Below are 23,061 nucleotides of genomic sequence, written 5' to 3' on the forward strand. Positions count from 1 at the left end.
TCACGTCCACCTGAGTGACAGGAAATGGCCATTATTGCCGCCAGAAACCGCTGCGTGACGATCTAACGCTCGGCTGCAACTCAATGCGATTGTGCAGTTATGATTCATGGAATGTTGATCATTCCTTTTTGGTCAGAACAATTCACAGAGATGGGAATGATTTGTACAGTTTTTGGATCACCATAATTTCTTTCTTATATCAACAAAATGGCGTGGCAGTCATTAAGTTTTTTTACATACATATTGCAACATTTACTGTATAAGTGAAATAGGATGTTCAAATGAGTATAAAAAACTAAACAATGGAGGACTATAAATAATATACACAATAATAAATAAATGCATATATAAGATACATACAAATATGTAACTAAATAAGATAATTATAATAATTTATTTATTAATTATTTATACTGATTTTAATTCAATATTTTAATATAATATTATAATTTGTTTTAATATTAATATTTGAATAGTGATGCACACAACAAATATTAAATTATTAGTAATTGAAACACATTTTGTATAACTTATTTATAACAACATTAGAATTATATAAAATTTGTTTTATTTTAATATTTATACACAAATATTTTTTTTATTATATATATATCGTGTGTGTGTGTGTGTGTGTGTGTGTGTGTGTGTGTGTGTGTGTATATGTGTGTGTGTATATATATGTGTGTGTGTATATACATATCACCAGAAGTGCCTTTTAAGGGAAATAAGATAAATTATGATTTCATTTTAACTTGGAATTTTTTTTTTGACACTACACAAAATCAGTCCACATGTGTGCCACTCAAAGCCTTTCTCTTTTCACACTTTCACGGTCCACTCGTGTTGTGCTCAAATGCTTCCCCTTTTACCGCCCCTAACTCTCTGGCCAAAGCAAACGCATTCCTGCCCTTTATTGAACAGTTTTTGTTTGCTGGACCATAGATCAGAGGCGCAGAGCATTCCTGGGAAGAGTGAACGCCGAAAAGCCTTTCTGTGTTCATGAAGGGGGTGTGGAAGTTATGTGGTTTGGATATATGATGCACTTATATTGATTTCCTGTTGTTGCAAACACACTAAAAAAAAGTGCACTAGAGCGAAGCAGGAGGTAAAGTTCAGGAGTGAATCACACACTTCAATACTATAAAACTATTCTTGTGGAAAAGGATAAGTGCAAAACATCTTACCAGGAGTGTATGTGTGTGGGGTTCAGGTATTCCCTGCGTTATGGGGATATTTGTTTGGTCCCCATGAGGAAAGCAGCTTATAAATCATATTAAATTATGTTTTTTTAAAATGTAAAAACGCAGAAACTTTTCTGAGATGGGTAGGTTTAGGGTTAGGGGATAAAATGTACAGTTTTACAAATCATTATGTCTGTGGAAAGTCCCCATAAAACATGGAAACCATCAATTTTAGGAAGCCATTTTTGTCACAAGTTTGGATTGGGTAAGTAAATGATTATAGAATGTTAAACTATTCTCAAAATTCTACAATCCACTATTTATTTTCAAGAATCTACACAATTTTTGAGTTCTAGAACTTTCAGACAACACAGAACAACAAATTCAAGATCATGTAAAATCCTGAAGCGGTTATGACTTCCTAAAATTCCAGGCAAGTCAAAAGAACAACACATTCTACAATAACTACATTTGGGTCAAGCCCAAATTCAAGACCACCGACAACGGCACTCCAGAGTCTCACATTACTTCTTGATGTCACGTTTGGAACAGGAGAATTTACCACTTCATCAAAGAAACAGAGTCAGAGGGAGGTGAAGGAAATGAAAGCATGAAACCCAGCTGCGAGTTGTGTGAAGTCTTGCCATAAAAAGGGTCACAGATACGCAACACTAATAGCTCTATTGTGTGTATATGTGTGAACATCTGATGTACATGTAATCTTTATTAACGTTTGACAATATACACTACCGTTCAAAAGTTTGGGGTCAGTAATTTTTAGAAAACAGTTTAAATCACAAAAAAACTATTTTTTTTAACAAATAAATGCAGCCTTGGTGGGCAGAAGAGAAATATTTTACCAACCCCAAGCTTGTGAATGGTTGTGTTGATTTAGTTCAAATGAACATAAAATTGCATTCACAACATATTTTAAGGCAGGTCTAGGGTGAGAAACACAAAAAGAGGAAACAGGAAAGACAACTTGACTAGGGGAGACCTCAGTGTGGTTCAAGACTGCAGTCACAGTTTAGTATAAGAGTTGAAGAAAGAACAGATTAAGAAAAAGACACTCCTGTGACATTCAGGTCAGGACAAGTCCCAGTTCTTACCTGTAAAACGTCACATTTTCCCTTTCATTTATGATTCACACACACCACAGGCCACCACACCCTTCCCTGGCCTCTCTCTGACAGTCAACAGTCCGCCCTTGTGCGACACTACGTCCAAGTCAACCAAGGCCAGTCTGATTACAGACTGTGCCCGTGTCTGCAAGCTTGTGTACAATGTGAAACTAGCCATAATTATGGGTCTGTACAAATGAATGCATGTGTGCGCAAAAGCATGACCCTTTATGCAACCGTCCAATAAAATCTGGTGAAGCACAAAATTGACTTTTGAACATTATACAGAAGCCTGTGACTGGCCACATACATTTTAAGAGAAAAACACAGGCATGGGAGAGGTCAGCATAACAAAAAAATTACAGATTGGCTTTTAAAAATGAAGCCGTTCATTTGGTCTACATCAAACTTTGCTGGGCCGAATACAGAGCCTTGAGGTATCCCGAACTCAAGAAGTGACTCAAATTAGGCTAGTCTATGTTTACTGCAAAATATGGCTATTGTACGACATCCTTTAGCTTAAGGGTGATGTTTATTTTATATCTAGAACAATGGGAGAAGTTTAATGCTATTATGGGTACTGTTTTATTCTTCCCTTTCTGCAAACAGATCTAAACCGCTATTGGGTTCATTCATTAATCACAGTGGTGCAAAATACAAAACATTGTTCTTCCAGTCAGAGTTTTATACCACAGTGACTGACCACAAACTATGCAGTGACATGGCTAGTCTAACATTAATCCGATCTAGAGATCTCCATTGGGTCACATACTTCGCACTTTATGTCATTCAGTTCAATGCCTGCCGCACTTTACAGAACTACAGAACAAATTTTGCCACATTTATAAGGGATTTAGATTTTTTAAAACGGTATGTCTAGATGTTAGTAAAAACCTGCCTTATCACATACAGACAAAGTGAAAGATAAATGTTTGAAAAATTACCCGCTACATTACCGCTTCACAATAAGTAGGACAATGTGAGTCATCGATCTCCAATTTTTCAACAAAAAAACCCTAAGGAGTGATTTCAGTTTAGAATTCACATGAAACCCTATCCACATAAATGGCAACAGCTAAAGTGTCATTATATGAAATGAGTTCCTTTTACATTTTGAAAATGGAAAGATAATTTTTCCAAGTACATTTTTTAAAGACGGTATAATCGAATGTTTAAAAAGAATGTCTTTAAGTGTCAATAAACTGGTGGAAATTAAAATTCACAGACAGAATAAATTATCCTGTTAAAAATATATATAATTACTGTATGTAGATATATATAATTTAAATATCAAATTGAATATACTTAAAGTATGTTTTACTTAAAAATAATCATACATATGTATATCATTTTATATCGTATGTGTTATTTTTACATAGCATAATTTTAACACAGTTTTTTCTGTGCATTTCATTTTTGTTGTATGACACTGTACAATATATTGCATCATTTACCGACATACCAACACTTTTTGTTTTGTTTAAAGATAATGGAAGTCATGCTGGGAAAGATAGCACGGACGATGAGTCCATCCCAAAAAGGTCGTGTGTGTTGGGGTGAGTGTTTATGGGGTTTGCTCATGGTTTTCCATTGTTTGATGGTCAATGTTGTCATATCAGCTGACAAAGGCTAATAAAACCACATCACACAACAAAAATCTGCCACTAAAAAAACGTAAGCAACTACCATAGTCTTCACTACAGTTTGTTATTATGCTAATATGTTCTGAGACTCATCCCACTAAATATCTATATATAAAAAAAAAAGACTAGGTGGTTGCTTGTTGACAAGTCAAATAGTTAACCATCCTGACCAATCCCTGTGCATTTGCCTGGAAATAATGGGTGGTTATTGGGGTTTTAAAGTATTCCCTGAGGCTCTTCAAAACCTCTTTGGCACATTCTCAGCACATCAATCTAATACAAGCTCACCAAAAAGTGTCGCTAACACAAACAGACCCTGAGGGAAGGTTTAATGAAGAGAACATGGTACACAAAGTCTCGGTTTAAGTCAAGCTAGCACACATGCAGATCTGCACCTGGCACTTCACAGGAGATACAACAGACAGTTCGTTGATCAACTGATTTATAAAGCAACTGGAGAAAGATCTGACTAGAAACATGTGCACTAATGCTCAGTTAGCTTGATAAACATCACCGCACAAATATTGGATGGACAAATTCCAGAATTCCAAAGGATCAAAGCTGCTTTTATTAAACGTGAAGCAATGAAATACTGAGGGAAGTTTCAGTAAGGTAACATTCTGCCAAAGACAAGCCAAGAAAAAAAAAAAAAGTTAGCAGTTTTGTGTGCATTCGACAGTCAGTGTGAACTTTCTCTAAAGTCAACAAACTCACAGTTTACCTCTTTAACCTGTCACTCACAAGCTAAAAGATGTCATACAACAGCCTAAATTTGTAGTAAATTCAGACAAGTCGTGTTTAAGTAACGTTTTGAGATCAGGATGCCTCAAGGCTCTGTATTCGGCCCAGCAAAGTTTGATCTATATAAAATAAAGTCTTTATTTTTGCAAGCTGAACTGTAATGTCAATATATAGCCATAAAATAGCCTTTTGTAGCCTAGCACTAATGTTTTTTTTTTCTTAATTTCCATTGAATTTTAAACAAAGAATAACAATAGCGTCATATACAGTACATGATACATCGTGATATAAAATTACAGCCATTCATACTGCCAACCCCTAGCCTAGGGTCTTTTTGGTTAACTGAAGAACTGGATTGAATAACACAACTATTGTTGTTCACAAAGATGACGTTTAGCCCCAAAATGACAGTCAAAGACTGCGGTTTTAACGATACCAGGGCTGATGAGCATGTTGAGACCACAGCTGGCTGCGATTTACGATGAATGAGCCAATCAGTGTCCGTTCTGTTTCCAAGGCGATACGGCATAGGAACACCGCAGGTTAGTCTAAAGGAGCCAGAGTGGGGCTTTACATTGTTACCATGGTAACACTTGTGAGTGACAGGTCAAAAAATGTAGGTTATGCGAAGAGATGGTTGAGTTTAGAGGAAGTGCCCACTGGCTGCCAAACAGATGAAACGGATAGGAAACGGATATATTATAGGGGCAAATTTTAAAGAAAATGTGCACGGAAGTTGACAATTTAACGATTTTTAACTTCACAAACTTTTTTTGTGTTATGTTTCCATGCATTTCCTTCCCCCTTTCTTTTTTCTCTTCCTAACAGAACAAAAAAAATGCTGAGGCAAGATCCAGTCTTCCGTTCAACTGAGGTCTTGTTTCACAGTTGAACCAGTGACCCCTTAAACTTTTAATAATCCCCAAACACACACAGAGGCTTGATTTCCCAGATGGCAGAGGAAGTACAGAGAAAACTGACAAAATATAGTACAAATGAGAACAAATGTTAAACTATTGAATGCAATAACCCTTTTACAATGGTGGGCATCCAGTGTGTGGAAACAACAAAACATAAAACAAAAATTCCTTACCTTAAAACTGGTTAGTTCTTGTTTGGTGAATCCATGACTGTGGATAATCTTCATCTGTTTGACCAATGTACTTTTCCCACTTTCTGCAGCCCCTACATGAAAAAAAAGAAAAGTACCATAAAATGACTAAATATACATTTAGTTATTACCTGAAACCAAAGAAACATTACATGAACAGTCCTCCAGGATTACATAGATTAGGTGTCTTGTTTAAAGGTACAACCATGATAGTTCATGAATAAACCCTCTCTGAAGTTCGACCTAACAACCTTTTTCGGTTACTAGCCCAGATGTTTAGTTTGAGCCTACAGCATTTTAGATATGAGCCCAGATCTGAGGTTTGAACACACATCTATTCAGTTACAGTATGGTGCACCTAACCAGATATAGAGTTAGAACCTACAATCTGTCAATTTAAACTCTAATCTGGGGTTTTAACATATAATCTTGAAGATTCCAGCCCAGACCTCTGGTGCAAAACTCACAAATGTTTAATTTACAGCACAGAATCAGATCCAAGCTTCAATCAACATCCATTCAGCTTCAACCCATGAGGTTTGAACTATATATACAGTGGTTCAATTTTCTGCACAGCATCTAATGTTTCAACCAACAACCTTTTACCTTCTGTGGTCTAAACCTACAACATTTTAGATATCAGCTAAAAATTGGAGGTTCAAACCCACAACTGTTTAGTTGCCTAGCCATATCTGAAGATTCAATCTACAACCTGCCAAGATCTAGGGTTTTTAAACACAGAACATGTCAGTTTTAACTGAGATTTGCTATGTAAACCAATAAACGTCCAATTGAACTCATAAATTCGCAGTTGCCAACCCAGACCTGAAGTTCAAACCCACAACTGTTTAGTAAACTAGTACATTACCCAAAATTACATGTCTAACGTTCAAGTAGGCCCATGTAAACATCAAAATCCATGTTATTTTAACTAAAAGCAACGGGCAGATGAGCAGGATGAGAGCTGTGTTACCCAGCATGAGGATCTTCACCACGTTCATCTCTCTCTTGGCGTACTCGTACAGATCTCGGTCTATCTGCGAGCTGTGGATCTTCGCCTTCTTTCCCTCCTCTGTCACCTCTGAGCCCAGACACAGACCCATATCCAGAGCTCATGTCTTTCCCAAAGAGCTAAAGATCCAGCAGAAATCCCAAGCCCACGGATGGAATCGAAGAGGAACGTTTAAAGTCGCGTAAAAACATCCCGGCGAGATCCCGCGCGCTCTTATCCAAAGTCCCGGTTAACGCGTAAAATGACACCAAAGTCAGTTGCGCGTGTTTTTGGAGAGATCGAACTCTATTGTATAAAGAGAGACAGACTGGGACAGACACTGTCGTACAGGAAAAAAAGAGGGAAAAAAGTTTCAAATCCGTCTGTTCCCAGTTAGTTTCGTCAGACTGAGCGCTCGTGCTGGATCATTGTGAGAGCTCAACACTGACGCCGCGCAAACTCTCCTAATCCACAACACAACACTGCCTGTTCATTACGGGTCAGCTAAATGGTGTGTGTCGTCTACAGAGCGTCTCTTTTTGCTTTTTTTGGGGTTGTCCGCGTTCTTTAGGAAGGAAGTGACGTGATGTTTGTGGAACTTTGTCACCTGAGATGGGTTTCGTCCAACGCACGAGCTGTGCGAAAGAGCTGGCAGTCACTGACATCCATATAACATTAAATGTTATTCAATCAGATAAAGTAATACATTAATTAATCATTAACAGAACGTTATCAAATTAAATAAAGTAAAAAAGGAAATTATTTAAAAACATTAAAAGTAACAAACAAATAAAACAAAAAATTAAGTAAAATATAGCCTATATCACCAATAAAATACACTATGTCAGGTAATTACACTAAATATAGTTTATTGCTCTAATATACAACACAACTAAACAATTTAATTATTCAAATAACTAATACATGTTGTATCAAATATCAACTTAAATATTTAGAATAAAACTTTGATTAAATGTACAACTATAGCAAGTATTAGTAATTGATGGCAGTTGGGATCTCAAATAAATCTTTAAATCTAAATTTACAGTCTTAAACACTTCAGTTTTTTACACAAATTTAACCTAACCTGCTGTAAAATTCAGTGCATTATGTTTTCCCTTCACATTGTGTTTATGTACAAAAATCACATACATTTATCAGTAAATATTCATTAGAAAAACATTCTAAAAATTGATACATTGAAACATGTTTTGATACTTTTTTATTGTGAAAATAATTGTTTTGATGATTTACAGGTTATGATGGGATTATTTCCAATAAATTAAAGATTGTCTGAAGACAATAACACGCCATGAACATTCAGCATCTAACGGTATACACTCAGAATTGGTCGCTTAACATTTCTGCTCACATCTGTAACGAAGAGACTTTAAATTAGTGTTTTTTCACAGCAATTCACTGTAAATGTACAGAACACTTTAAAAACAATGTGCTTTGAAATTCATTAAAAACAGAAACGGGTGACAAAACTGCACAAAGAGAAAGATTATTTATGTCGCACATTAAAATGAATGAAAGTGTGACAATAAACCATCAATGAATTTTGTATATCACAGCATCCTGACATCTAAGAATCACCTGAGGTCGGAGAGTCTTTGGTTGTGATTTTGATCACTTCACAACAATTAAAGGTATGAGAAAGAAATTAAAAACAGTAAAAATGCCAGATACAGTATGTGACTGTGAACAGTATATGAAACGATATTTGATAAAACTTCAGTTCTGACGTTTTTTTCATAACACACGCATCAAACTTCTAGTTATGATGAGACGGGTTAAACTACAACAGTACCACTAGATTAAAAGATACCGGGGTAAAGCCTGTCAAAACATACCCAGGTCACATTTTACCGATACCCACACACACATTAGGACCATTAAGCAGATTGCCGAAGATTATTTTGATAAGAACTTTGCAAATTTTTTCCATTAGCCAAAATCTCATTACCCCAAACATAGAAATATATATATATATATTAGTATAGTATATAGTAAAGTATTTATATATGGTAGTAAATCCTTAATTTATACAAACATTATCATTGTATTACAGCATTTTTTTATATATATATATATATATATATATAATGAGAATCAATACTGAAAATAATGTGCAAAAAAATGTCACAATAAAGTAAAATATTCAGATGTATTACGGTAATGAGATTATGGATGGAAATTATTTAAAAAAATTGTCACAATACAAAAACATTTAATAATCTTTAAACAGGCATTATTTGTTTTATGCAAAAATAGACTTTGATTTTGGGGTAAATGTGACTTGGATATGTTTCCATGAGATTCACCCAAATAAAAAACAACATTTAAAAGAAAAATCCCCAAATAAACCCAATTAGTCTTACACATACCAACGTAGTCAACACGAAGTGATCCTTCACAAAGCATTTCTCTGCTCATCTACGGATACGTGCGGATGGATCACTAATTTAATGACACAATCTTCCCATAACCCTCATAAAACGACGCAAAAGTATTTGCTAAACGTTTCTCAGCGTTCCTACCACTGAGAGAACGTTTTTCAACCCATTTAATAGGTACTATTAAAACTCATCGCACGCAACAAAGTGGCGTTGTCATCAAACACGAGTCGTACAACGTATAAAAACAGGTACGTGTTCCACCACGTTCATTTAAATGCGGGCACTGTTCGTAAATCGAGGCGTTTTATAACAGTCCTGGGGCAATTTTCGTTCTACGTTGAAGCCCCTGATTTGTTCGGTTTGGATAGTTCGGTTAATTCTTCGCGAGAGCCGCCTCCGTCTTCAGCGAATCATCTTTATGCTTCAAAGCCTCGATCATGGCCATCTCTTTCGCTTCCTTCTTCTGGTTCCTGGCCTCAAACTGCAATCTACCGGACAAAAAGAGAGATTGGGCCATTTGCATATGTTCGTAAACACTTCAAGTGAGCAACGTTTTCACATTTGCTTGATTATTTCTCACACCTGTTCTCAATGATTCTCTGCACGATGTCGTCGGTGGTCAGATTGCTGCCGCTGTCTAGGATGCGGAAAATCCCTCTCTTCTTCGGCTCCTGAGAAGAGAGAAACAGGTTAAAAACAGTATTTATGGAGGAGAAGATAATTCAGAGATGATAAATGTTTGAAGACTTTACTCACGTCGTAAGGGTCTGTACCGTCGCTGTCGGGAAACACTTCTGTCTTCCCATGACACACCAGATCCACCTACAGATAGACACATATATATATAAAAATCATAACAGTTAATAAAAAATAAAAAAACAATGTTCAAACTAAAGTGTCTAAAACTAATTAAAGTCGAGTATTAAAATAAAAACAAAAATGTTTAGTAAAATAGATTAAAAGTTTAGTGTCGAAATTTTAGAAATTTATTCAGTGCCAAATTTCTACTGAAATTTTTGTAGAAATTTGGCACTGAATAAATAATGCAAAAAAGGAATGTCAGAAACTGAAAAAAATAAACTTTTCTGCTTAAAAAAAACTATGAGTAGAGCATTACGATTTTATCAAAACTTTTAAAACTCAGGTTTCAAAATATTTTAATGTAGAAAAGATAGATACAAGTTTAGCGCTGAAAAATAATGGGGGAAAAAACGTAGAAACTGAAAAATAAATGTTATTTTCTGCTTAATTAAAAAAACCTTTTTATTTTTCTGATAATACCAGATATTATTTTTTCCATAATTTTTTAAGTACCAAATTCTATATATATCGTACAATTTAATCGTAAATCGTAAATATTTCACTAGTACACACACACACACACACACATACATATACACATACACATATATATAAAAATGCATGTCAATTAACCTACATTTACTAAATAATTTTAATATGCAGAAAACATCTTATAAATCGATATGGTCACCAATATATTTGGCACCGTTTGTATTATTTGGAAAAATGTCCCAAGCTCTCTGTTGAGTCCTCTAAAGTTAAACTATAACTGAGGGGTTCTGGTTAAAGAGGCGAGCAGTAAATCTCTAGATTGTTCCCGGAGAACAACAACACAGAATTGCTGAAATAGTGTTCTGTCACTAAAGCCTCTGAGTTTGGCTGCTGTCCCAGAACAGTACACAACACACACAGCTTTACGCCTCAATATCGTACTGTGTGAATCACACAAACCGCGTTCTCTTCACACTCAAAGCCTTTTATTGTGTTATTGTCTGGAAGGGGCTTAAATTGAAATTAGTTTCTTATTCACCACAATGAATGAACAATGTAAAGTTGCACTGCTTTAGTACTGTACCTTAAAGTGATCCAGAAGATCTTTTCCTACTGCGTACGGAGCCCCGATCACAACCTCTGACACATACTGAACACAAGAGGATCACAAGACAGTTATTCACAGCCTAAACGAACAACTATAAACTCACCTCCAAGTTCTACAGTCAATTCTTCTAGAGCAGAAAGTTCTAAAATGTCTAGGTTCTACATTCTTTAAGTTGTAATTGCTTTAGGTTCTACTTTCTAGAAATTCTCCAGTTCAATAGTTCTCCAAGTTCTTGAAGTTCTAATTTCTTTAAGTTGTACATTTACAGAGTTCTCCAAGTTCTAAAGTTCTACACTGCCCAGGTTCCACATTCTTTAAGTTGTAATTGCTTTAAGTTCTACTTTCTAGAAATTCTCCAGGTTTATAGTTCTAACTTAAGTTGTAATGTCTTTAAGATTTAAGTTCTCAGAGTTCTCCAAGTTCTAAAGTTCTACGCTTCTACCTTAAATTTCTACCTTCTCTAACTTTTCGGGTTTTTTTCACGTTTCAGTTTTTCAGAGTTCTCCAAGCTCACAAATTTCTTTAGTTCTAAGTTCTACATTTTCTAGCTTCTACATTCTCTAACTTTTCATTTCTTTAGGTTTTAAGTTCTCAGAGTTCTCCAAGTTCTAAAGTTCTACGCTTCTACCTTAAATTTCCACCTTCTCTAACTTTTCGGGTTTTTTTTACGTTTCAGTTTTTCAGAGTTCTCCAAGCTCACAAATTTCTTTAGTTCTAAGTTCTACATTTTCTAGCTTCTACATTCTCTAACTTTTCATTTCTTTAGGTTTTAAGTTCTCAAGGTTCTCCAAATTCACAAAGTACTCCAAGTTCTGAAGTAAGTTCTCTAGGTTGTTTAAGGTTCTTTAAGTTATAAACGTTCTACATTCTCAGAGTTCTCCAGTTCTAAGTTCATCAAGTTCTATTGTTCCTTAAAGGCCCCCTATAGTCAATAATTTTATCCCTTAAAACTCATCTTTGATCACCAAAATGACATATTTCAATGTTTTTTCATGTGAAAATAATTTCTTCATGCCTTAAAATAACTTGAATGTAACTCTACAGCCTTGCTTTGTTTAGTATATGTGGATCCATGAATATGCAAATTGGTCTCCTCCTCCACTCACTCACACCAGCTTACACTACATGATCCACTTGACTTTACACTAGTAAACGCTACACGATGGCAAGGAAATGGAAATACTGATTTAATTGAGCCATAAAAGTTTGAACCAGAGACTAAAGCGAAAGAGTGAATTATCCAGGCTAATCTACAAGTCGATGTATCAGAATGGTAATGCGTTTTATGTATCGATCTCTACAACGTCGGACACATAACTGTAATTATTGTGATTAGCCTTTGGCTTGACTGCATTATCAAACAGCTAATAATGTGTTGCTAATGTTACACAAACCACGTTCCCGTTCGCCATCTCAGTCTGCCTTCAAAAAATCAGCATCCTTAGAAAAGCTCGGAACATCAGTGGAGAAAGTCATATAGTTCTTCATAACATCGTAATATACATAATTCACCTGCTATATTGCTAAGTGTACCCGATATTTTATATCAACAGAAAAATATAATGGGATAACCTGACTTCTCAGCAGTTAATGATATGCTAAAGCTCGCCCGCACATTGATGTGATTGGTTACAACATTTCGATTGGCGATTTCAAACTGCGTTTTTGGTTCACTGGCGTTTTGAGAAGAAAATACTTAGCAATGGTGTTGACTTATGAATTTGTCGCAAAGCATATTAAAAACAACATTAAAAACTTGATTTTCACTGCAGGGGATCTTTAAGTTCAAAGTACCCAGTTCCTAAAATTGCCTAAATCAGCTGAACTTCTAAAATCCTAAAGCCGAATGAAACCTCCCATCATCCCCTGGGACAGTCTTCAGAAAGGCATGCAAGTGTGGTTTGCATTGCTATCGCAGTGTGAGGGAGGTCTGTCTGAAAGCGACGTCATGCTTTAGTTATGTGCCTGATCCGTGAGAGAACGCGTGCTGTGGATGAATAAGAGGGTTTGTAAACTAGGTTATGTTTGGATTAGCACACCATCTCATAAACATGCAGAACAAATGAAGTTTTTTCATTGCTTGTGATATTTGTTCTTTTGACCTTGAGATGTTTCTTAATGTTTCTGCCCGGTTTCTTCCCCCTACACTCTCTTTTTTTGTAATATCACTCCCTCTCTCTAAACACAGAGGCCCATTGTTCTTAAACAAGAGTGTTACGAATACAAAAACAATGTAATAAAACGGAATTGGAGACGGTAAATTATGCACAATCCAGAGAACTGACTGGAGGAGTCAGTAATTTATGCAAACCAATAATTGATTAATGGAGGTGGTAAGTTATGCCCTCCTTTATGCGAAATGCAAAGAAATGATTGGAGGAGACGTTAAATGATGCACTCACTCTGCAAGCCAGCACACTCAAAGTTCTCTCATGAATATTCATGATGGGGTAGTTCTTCCCTTTGTAGCGGTTCACTTCCTACAAATCAATTATATGAACACACTTAATAAACATGACAATAACAATTACTAAACTTTACATTTATTGCACATCAAAACTGCTATATTTCACACATAAGTTACAGACAAAATTACAGATCCAATCCTGCTAAGACTGAACTAGTACTAACCAATAGCAATAAACAATTTTAATTTTGTGTCTTTTCTGTTTTATAGTAGTAATTACCACAGTTTTATTGTAGTAATCATAACTGTAATGTTTATGGCATTCTGCATTTTAGGGAACTTAAACACATTCCACCCGAGGCTATGAAGTTCAAAAACTGTGTAAAACAGGTTTGTGAGCGATCCTGTTTTACATTAGTTTTTGGTCCAGAATTAGAAACAGCTTTCTACATCAAATTTTGCCCTTTTTGTCAAGCACAATGACAGTAGAGAGATCTGTAAACTCTTGTAAAGTGGGTGTGCGTGTGTTTTTATGAAACGCACCTGGTCAAAGTGCAGTCCGACAATGACGTAAGGTTTCTCTGCTTGTTTGTGAACAGTTTCGAGGAAATCCACATGACCGATGTCTATATGGGTCAGATAATCAAGGCCAACACACAGATATACAACCAGAGTACCCTTAATCGCTTTCCCCAAATCCTGCTTAAAAACTTTCTGGATGTCTTCAAAAGGCAAGTGTAGAGTGGCATGTGGATTTTAAAAGGATACGGAAAAGGTCGAAAGCTCCGGCCACATATATGATGGTGTCTCCTGGCTGCGGTTCTTTTCCTGAGGCGAACTGGATGATCTTCTGAGAAGTCTGCAGGAACTGAGAGACGCCAGTCCAAGGACTGTGCCCTTTAGGACCCTGAGGAGAACAGAAAAAAACAGAAAGTTTTACATTTGCAAATGCCAAGAGATTCAAATTGTATGCCGTTGTATAACAATGTATAGCCGCATATCCACTGCAGGAACTTTTCCCGAGGAACTAGTGACTTTGGGGTGGCACTCTGTGTGTTTCGACCACAGGAACCAGGGTCTAAATGAAGTTCCAGGTAAAAATTTCACCCTCAGAAAGTCCCTGCTTGCAAGGTAGTTTAGGAACTTTCAAGGGTGCGACTTGGGCGCTTAATGTGCTGATTGGTTGAGTTCGTGCCGCATTTTGATTTAATGACTCCACGCAGCATTTCATTTCAACCACCATTTTTAAAAATCTGTTGCAGTGCATGCAGTTCTACGTCACAAGACTAATTTGCATAATTTTCACGATACTTTAGACCGCTGTGGAAACGCAGAAAGCTTTTCCTGGGACAAACTGTTCCAGGAAACGTGGCTTATAATATTGTTTTTAATTCATAAACCATATATAAAATTAAGAGCTACATAAAAGAGCAACCCATTAAAGTTTTCAAAGCAAAACTAAATTTTAAAATGGAAATAATAATGTAGAAGACTTGATTTTTATCCATCAGGATTTGACTGGATTATGATATGTGCGCTACGATAAAATAAATGTACGTTATTTCAACGTTTCAGAGATGGAAAAATTATGAAAATGTTAAAAAGATTATACAATTATATATCTGAGTATATGCAGATCTACTCACCTTCCCAAAGTTATCCGTGTGGAGCTGGTAGGCCGTGTTATCCTGAGAGAGAGAGAGAGAGAGAGAGAGAGAGGGGCGAATATGAATTAGTGACTGACAGAAAGACTTTATATAACGCTTAACAACACACATAAGTAAATGATACATTTTACTCACAATGTTACTGTGGTGCGCCTTTGTTAACAGGAGCATACGGCCCACTAGGTCTGTCGTAGACACTCCCTGTGTGCGTTTACATTCCCTGTTGACGAAAACGACATTTTTGACAACCGTTACACCCATCCCTGGGTCAAAATTCAGTGGTGTGCCACAGGTGTATGTCTGAGGACCATTAGACTTTACCTATATCGGCCCATTCTCTTCACCTCGTCATAGGTATCCTTCCCGTCCACGGTCAATGTGATGTCATCTAGCAAAATACATGAAATTATTTCAGATTAAATTCCATTTTTCTTACATTTCAACTATGTTGTGCTTCAAAGGGAGACGTTTCAATGTAAAAATCACTATGCCGAGACACTTAAGGCCAGTTTCTCACCACGGATGATAAAGTTTTAATAATTGTTCTAACTCTTTAAGTACAGAGACGTCCACATCACGACTATAAAGATAATGACAATGAATAATGGTTTTTTTTTTTCAGCTAATGAACGATAAACATTGACAGCCAATTAGAATTTATCCTGCTTTAAAGAGCGCAAGCATTTAGTGACAAAACTAATAGTTTTCTTTATAGTTATCATTCTTGGTGTGAACAGGTCTTTAACCACTTGTTAAAAACTTGTTAGTTTAGAAATAGTCATGATTATGACATCACAATCATTAGCATATAAACATATGGCCATGTTAATATTATGCTTATTCAGTAATTAGGGCCATTCTGATAAACGTCAACATGAACTACACCATGTTTTATGTGAGAAAAGTTTCAATCATAACATAATTTACAGTGCATACAGAACTCTTAAAGGAATGCAACAAAAATAGGCTGTTCAATTCTAAAAATCAAAGAGTATGTACTGTGAACAAATGATTATCAAAAACTAAATTACCTCCGTTTTTGATGCAAAACAAGTGCTTTTCAAGAAATAAAATTCCACAAAAAAGAAATAAATAAATACAATACGGCACCTTAAAAGATATTAAAATGATTATGGATCACTAGTATGTGTGTCTAAATATCTAAAGGATCCCCTCACCTCCGTGCACACAGAAATCACAGTTGTACTTGTCCAGCGTCTCCAGCGTGGTGACGTACGGCGCCCCTTCCACAATCTCATCCACCCACTTTATGGCCCGTATCATTTTATAACGCTCGGCCTGCGTGAAGACCGGAGGACCCTTGTGCTTGGCTATTTCCTCTGAACGTGAGATAGAAAATATTTGATCATTTCCTCATATATTCGGGTATTACAGTGTAAAGTACAAAGCATTGATCTGAAATATAAAGTGTGAAGCATACCGTCTGTATGTACTCCTACTACAAGATAATCTCCCATCGCTTTGGCCTGTCGTAATTGGTTAGAGTGACCGTAGTGCACCATGTCATAGCTGTGGAGACAGATGTGGACTTTAAATACAGAGTTAAAGAGGGTCAATAAAACATGACCCGCGTTCAAAGACAGAGAAACCGCTGTATGTAATAAATAACAGCTCTGCATGCCAAATTAAAGGAGTAACTAGAGACGGTGGGTTATCTAACCAGGACGAGCCCTATTCCCCCATTAATATCATTAGCTGGGCCGATGGGATTACATGGGGACATAATCTCCAATTTCATTTCCCATAATTCCTTGCTGGGCACCACTCTTCACACTGGGTTATTTATAACATCAGCTTCATTTCATCACTCATAAACTCATATTATTGATGAATATATCGTCTTTAAACGTGAAGTGTGTCATTTCTGAGCCTCTGGTGTCACCAAATGGAATTGCGATATTAATGCAACTCAGAAATTTTTGTTTGCGCTTGCATTTTATGAACCATTAGCTTAGGCATGAGAAACATGCAATATCACTTCTATCTGTAATATTTCTTAGAAATCACCTGACAAGAACACTTCTGAACCTGCACCTGTTAATGTAGTATACTTTTAAAGTTTTTTTAATATATTTTGAATTAGCTTTTTTCATATGGTCTAATTTACATTTTAGAAATTTTGCAATGTGCTTTTGTCATTTTATTAGTTTTTAGGGTTTTTTAATATAGCTTTAATTATTTTTTGAGTTAAAGTCATTTTAGTATTTTAGTTATTTGCCAAGGCAACATTTCTAATTATTTTAATTTAAGTTTTCCATCTAATATTTATTATTATTTTCAATAACCGAAAAATTATTTTCAATAGTTGTAGTTATCAATAACAACACTGTTGCACATATACATAAATATATGGTAATCATTCAGTGCAATAGGAAATATCATAGTAACGTTACATTGCCACCTGACATCACTGTACTACGTACTTTGTTTGTTTTCACGTGTTCTCTGGTAATACTATGGTATTTTAAAATACAATGTAAAAACAATTAATGAAATCTGATGGAAGAAAAGTAACGTTACCATGGTAATGGAATATTTTGGGCATGACATGTATTTTAGTACCATTGCATATTTCAAATAACAACAGTAATACAATGTGAAACTGACAGCACCATGGTGCCGATAAGGTACTTTTGTTGGTAATTTAACAACATCGTGGTAAATTCATCTCTGTGCTACTATAGATATTCTTATGTTGAATTTTAACATTATAAGACACTGTAAAGAAGCTGTAGAGACACATACGCACTTTGTGTTCATTACCGTATGAGTGTGTGATGTCACTCACCAGCCGTCACACCAGACCCGGATCACCCGCTTCCTCTTCTCCGGACTGTGGCTGGAGGAGCTCGACTCTTCTCGGACCTCCTCCTCATCCGCATGGATTCCGTTCATGATCATGCTTTTAATGCGTATAAACTCCCCGAACAGTCGTTAAAAACGGCTGTTACACTCTGCGTTGAAATGAATGACACCGGCAAAGTCGCTACGCCCTTCCAGACGCCGAGAGAATGTGCGCAACGAAGTGACGCAACGCGCAAACCGCGCCTCCTCACGATGCCCCGCCCCTCCGATTAGGAAGTGACGCCGCACAACAGTGCGCAAAGATATGATGAACCATAAACGTAAGCATATAAATATATTTTATTTATTTTAATTTTAGTATTTATATGTATTTATATGTCATAAAAATATTAAATTAGTGTTTGAATTTCGTTACACGCTAAATTACACGAGCAAACAAGTGTTTGCTTATTATATAAACAAGTGTTTGCTGTTTTCACATACAATTTTTAGTTTTTGAGCATAATTTAATTCACAAATATAATAAATGAATACACGTTTTTCTTAAATATTGGTCTTGCTTTCTTTCTATTTTTGTTTACAGAAATAATCAGATCAACCGCAAATAAATAAATAAATAAATAAATAAACAAATACATACATATTTTTGGAACATTTGAATATAATGTGTGATGTTTCACACTGGGATATTAGCCTATTAATAATAATAATAATAATAATAATTTCTGCGTTAAAGAATGGACAAAAAATAAAAATAAACAAAATATTGAAATAAATTATTTTATTAATGCAAGTTCAAAGTATATATATATATAAAAATGAATATATAAATGTTTGATTAAACTGCACAAGATAGTATTTGCTTATATTATCCTGTTTTAATTGAAGTAATTTACTATTTTTATCTTTTTTACATCTCAGATCAATTGAAAAAGAGTAACATTCAAAAATAATGTTGTATATTTCACATTAGGGTTCAACTTCTTAAACCAATATTAATACTATTATGGCACAATAATAATAAAAACAGATAAACATTAAAGTTGGCAAAAAAAAAAGAGTAAATAAATAAAAGCGTTAACAAATGTATTTTTTAATTTAGGAATCTTGCTCATTTCAGAAATATAACTATTGTTTAATTATAACTTTAAAAAATAAACATGCTAACTTTTAATAAACCGAATCCGCAAACAAGTGTATTGCTACAGATATCCATTAGGTGGCGATAAATGCACATGTGTTCAAGCAGGAAAACAACAGGCTTGGGTGGAATATGAAAATGTTTATTTTGCAGAGCAAAACACCATTTACCATGGTACTTTGATACAGTGGTGGCACACGTAAATTGTCACTTTTTACCTGAGTGTTTAGTGCATTCACCTGAGTTTGTTTTTATCGCACACATAGAAAATAGTTCAAAACTATAGAAAAATATTTCATTTTTTTGTTTTTGTTATAACTAACATGATGTTCTTCAACACTAGGGAAAATAAATAATAACCACAGTGCTCAAAGTTAAAAAATAAAATATTAATATGGCTTTTGATTTCAAGAGTTGTATCCGTTTTGCCTTTAAAAGATATGGCTTTCATTCATTTTGATGATCGAACCCCCTTCAGGATCCAAATTTAAGCTCTCGGAAGGGAAGCCCAACAGTTCTTCATTGGGTCCCGCCACGTTTGCCACTAGAAAAGAAAATAATCACATCAAAATAGACCCATATTTTGTTCTTGCACTGATTATCATTCAAAATAGTCATATGTCTTTATCTTATCAGTGTTTTAGCCACTTTAGAGAGGACTTTACCTTGTCCCTGATGTCTTAGAGTTCATCACCCATTGTAAATACTCCTTGGCAGCGATGCTATCCAAGACCTTGTTGACATCACTGGTGAAACTGCCGTCTACATGCCGCCTGCGGCTCAAATTTGTGCCTCTGTTGGTCCCAACACTGCGCATATGCGATAAACAACTTGTGAGCATGTGCAAATGACACTTATTCAAAGTTTAAACCAGTGAATTATGAGTTCACAGTTAGCAGTTAGCTTGCGGCCTGCATTGAGTTAAGCACAGTTTAGCAGGTTAGCTTACGGCCTGCATTGAGTTAAGCACAGTTTAGCAGGTTAGCTTGCGGCCTGCATTGAGTTTAACACCGTTAGCAGGTTAGCTTGCGGCCTGCATTGAGTTTAACACCATTTAGCAGGTTAGCTTGCGGCCTGCATTAAGTTAAGCACAGTTTAGCAGGTTAGCATGCGGCCTGCATTGAGTTAAGCACAGTTTAGCAGGTTAGCTTGCTGCCTGCATTGAGTTAAGCACAGTTTAGCAGGTTAGCTTGCTGCCTGCATTGAGTTAAGCACAGTTTAGCAGGTTAGCTTGCTGCCTGCATTAAGTTAAGCACAGTTTAGCAGGTTAGCTTGTGGCCTGTATTGAGTTTAACACCGTTTTGCAGGTTAGCTTGCTGCCTGCATTAAGTTAAGCACAGTTTAGCAGGTTAGCTTGTGGCCTGCATTGAGTTTAACACCGTTTAGCAGGTTAGCTTGCGGCCTGCATTAAGTTAAGCACAGTTTAGCAGGTTAGCTTGCTGCCTGCATTAAGTTAAGCACAGTTTAGCAGGTTAGCTTGTGGCCTGCATTAAGTTAAGCACAGTTTAGCAGGTTAGTTTGCGGCCTGCATTAAGTTAAGCACAGTTTAGCAGGATAGCTTGCGGCCTGCAGTGAGTTTAGCATGTTCTTTGAAAATCAGTTTATTTGTAGTATTAGTTATGTGAAGTTTGGTTATAATTAGCATCTTTGCAGTCAGTATTTGTTTGATTCGCACAGCAGTACCAGAAACAGAAGAAGACATTAGCAGAGAAAGATAACCAGAAGCAAACAGCCTGGTTTCAGCGCTATTTATTAGCATTAGCATTTGGCAGTGAGGATGGACAGAGTGCGGTAGAAAAGAGACAGATGTTGGGGAGGAGAAGGCATGATGAAGCGGGCGTTTCAGCTATTTTGCTCTCTCGCACACACTCTCTTTTTCTTTATTTCCATCACTTTCACACTGTAAGGCACTGAAGGAGGGACTAGAAGTGTGGAAGCCTACTCTTGCTTGGGCTGTCCAGACTTGAGCCAGGCCACGAAGTTCTGGGCCGCTTGGTCCTGCAGGTAAGAGCTGATGTCACTGGTGTAGGTTCCCTCAGCGTGACGTTTGGACGGACCACTGGGGGGGGAAGAGAGTTTAAGTGAGTAATCATTGATTAAATGTTTGATTTTGAGTTAGCTTACTAGAAGTCGTCGGTTAGTGTTAGGCTAACATAGTGTTAGGCTTAAAATATAATATAATATTATCACATTTTGTATTATATATTTCATGTTTTTGTTTTTTTTACATATAATAATATAATTGGTTATATAAATGTTAATGACATTATATGGTTTTATTTTATATATATATATATATATATATATATATATATATATATATATATATAAATAATATATATACATACATACATACATACATATATATATATATATAGTATTTTTGTAATCAGTTATATAAATGTGAAAAAGTTTTCATATGCAATGAATTTCAACATATAATGGACATTTTTATTTTATAGTTTGTTCTCAAGCTTCTAGTTATTATATTATGTTATGGTGTTCTATATTTTATATACATATATTATTTTAATATTAAAATAGTGGATCAAAATAGTTCATTGAAGTTGTCCTAAGACAAGAAGGGGTATTGTTCAAAATTCATGAATACCATGAAGAAAGGTTTTGATCCACTTCAAATGTTGACTACTGTATATTATTCATATAATTGCTTATCATATTATAGTGTTTTAGTTTTATGATATAATATATAAAATACAAAACATAAAAATATAATATACATAAGCTTAAAATAGACAATCTTTATATATATATATAGTTTTATATTGTAATTTATATATTTTTATTATAACTTTATAACAAGTGTGTGTGTATATTATACATATATATATATATATATATATATATATATATATATACACATATAATTTTTAAGAATAATACTATAAATACATTGTATAAATGTGAGAACATGTTCTGTATATTTAAGTTTCCATATATAGTATATTCCATATATAGTATAGTATATATATATAATGTTTATGTTTTGTTCTTATTTGTTCTTAGATTTTTCATGTTTTCAAAATGTTCTCAATTTGATTTGTAATTTTCGTCATACTTCAGTACTTCTTTTACACCAAATGTTGAATAAAGTTGTCGTTGTTTAATTACAGAAATCTACGAACAGTATTACACTGTAATCGTGCCTACCCGTTTCTCTTTGCGTCCATGAGCCACTGGACAAAGTCTTGTGCCCTCCTGGTCTCCAGGTACTTGCTGTAGTCGTTGGAGAACGTCCCCTCAGAATGCCTCTTTACGCTCGTGAAGCCCTGAGCCCTCGGGACAAAACTCTCTGCTGTCTCTGTGCTGCTCCACCAGAAGAAAAACAGTGTTAAACCGAGCACATCGCAAAATAATGGACACATTTCCAAATGAAAACTCCCCAAACAGTTATAAATGAAAATGCAAAGCTGTTTTCAAACTACCAAATTGATCAACCACTTAGTATACGAGTAAATAACCTTAAAACATTTTTTTTTTTTGTAATTTACTGCTCGGAAATGAAATAAAAGATTCCTCTGACCTTGTGTTGTCATCTTGCAGTGGGACGCACATGCAATTTTGAACAAAGAGGAGCAGAAGAAGACCAGCGAGATATTGGACGCCTTTCATTTTCACAGCTTCTTTAGAGTTGAACACACGCCCTGTCAAAATGAGAGAGATAACTCCATTTGAAACCAACCAAACATCTACAAGAGGTCAGTGAAGTCCTTGAAGAGATGCTCAACTTACCGATGGATGGATGGATGAGATGGGATGAGATGAGTGCGTTTGCTCCTCAAGCACAGATCTTCTCCTGGCTCTTCTGCTGTTGGTTTCGTGGCCTCTTCCCAAACTTCTGGGTCTTATATAGTCGGTCCAGGAGGGCCGGCCCGTCTCGGCAGCCCACACACACGCGTATGTGCGCGT

The 23,061-nt window shown here is 35.6% G+C and overlaps 3 protein-coding genes across 3 annotated transcripts in view; all 3 read right to left on the reverse strand.

Annotated features, from left to right (window-relative positions):
• The window catches only part of gnav1 (guanine nucleotide binding protein (G protein) alpha v1), a 26,348-nt gene extending 19,308 nt beyond the window's left edge, over nt 1-7,040 (reverse strand). The window contains exons 1-2 of the mRNA XM_084417081.1: nt 6,771-7,040; nt 5,780-5,871 (exon numbers count right to left, since the gene is read on the reverse strand). Coding sequence (XP_084273207.1) covers nt 5,780-5,871; nt 6,771-6,900 — 222 coding nt within the window. The 5' untranslated portion in view covers nt 6,901-7,040. The remainder of the gene's footprint in view (nt 1-5,779; nt 5,872-6,770) is intronic.
• Nucleotides 7,041-7,993: 953 nt separating this feature from the next.
• pcyt2 (phosphate cytidylyltransferase 2, ethanolamine) lies at nt 7,994-18,239 on the reverse strand. Its single transcript, XM_084417771.1, has 13 exons — nt 17,974-18,239; nt 16,606-16,694; nt 16,343-16,504; nt 15,486-15,552; nt 15,300-15,384; nt 15,144-15,185; nt 14,266-14,404; nt 14,041-14,123; nt 13,493-13,570; nt 11,067-11,132; nt 9,947-10,012; nt 9,773-9,861; nt 7,994-9,678 (listed from the first exon to the last, which is right to left on the reverse strand). The coding sequence occupies exons 1-13, from the start codon at nt 18,084-18,086 to the stop codon at nt 9,564-9,566; spliced, it is 1,194 nt and encodes a 397-aa protein (XP_084273897.1). The 5' UTR covers nt 18,087-18,239; the 3' UTR covers nt 7,994-9,563.
• A 1,015-nt stretch (nt 18,240-19,254) lies between these two features.
• gcga (glucagon a) lies at nt 19,255-22,790 on the reverse strand. The gene is made up of 5 exons (XM_084417772.1): nt 22,676-22,790; nt 22,303-22,458; nt 21,074-21,190; nt 19,797-19,940; nt 19,255-19,675 (listed from the first exon to the last, which is right to left on the reverse strand). Exons 1-5 carry the CDS (start codon nt 22,762-22,764, stop codon nt 19,651-19,653), a joined length of 531 nt encoding a protein of 176 aa, XP_084273898.1. The 5' UTR covers nt 22,765-22,790; the 3' UTR covers nt 19,255-19,650.
• Nucleotides 22,791-23,061: the final 271 nt, after the last annotated feature.

The sequence above is a fragment of the Rutilus rutilus genome (assembly GCF_951802725.1).
Source record: "Rutilus rutilus genome assembly, chromosome: 8".
NCBI classification, from domain to species: domain Eukaryota; kingdom Metazoa; phylum Chordata; class Actinopteri; order Cypriniformes; family Leuciscidae; genus Rutilus; species Rutilus rutilus.

Excerpts from the sequence above, each read along its gene's own strand:
- gcga (XM_084417772.1), bottom strand. The coding sequence starts at position 22,764 with ATGAAAGGCGTCCAATATCTCGCTGGTCTTCTTCTGCTCCTCTTTGTT. Across the intron at positions 22,459-22,675 it reads CTGCAAGATGACAACACAAG|CACAGAGACAGCAGAGAGTT; the intron begins GTCAGAGGAATC and ends CTGGTGGAGCAG. Across the intron at positions 19,941-21,073 it reads TCTGGACAGCCCAAGCAAGA|TGTTGGGACCAACAGAGGCA; the intron begins GTAGGCTTCCAC and ends GCATATGCGCAG.
- pcyt2 (XM_084417771.1), bottom strand. The coding sequence starts at position 18,086 with ATGATCATGAACGGAATCCATGCGGATGAGGAGGAGGTCCGAGAAGAG. Across the intron at positions 16,695-17,973 it reads CGGGTCTGGTGTGACGGCTG|CTATGACATGGTGCACTACG; the intron begins GTGAGTGACATC and ends CTGTCTCCACAG. Across the intron at positions 13,571-14,040 it reads TCGGACTGCACTTTGACCAG|GAAGTGAACCGCTACAAAGG; the intron begins GTGCGTTTCATA and ends ATTGATTTGTAG.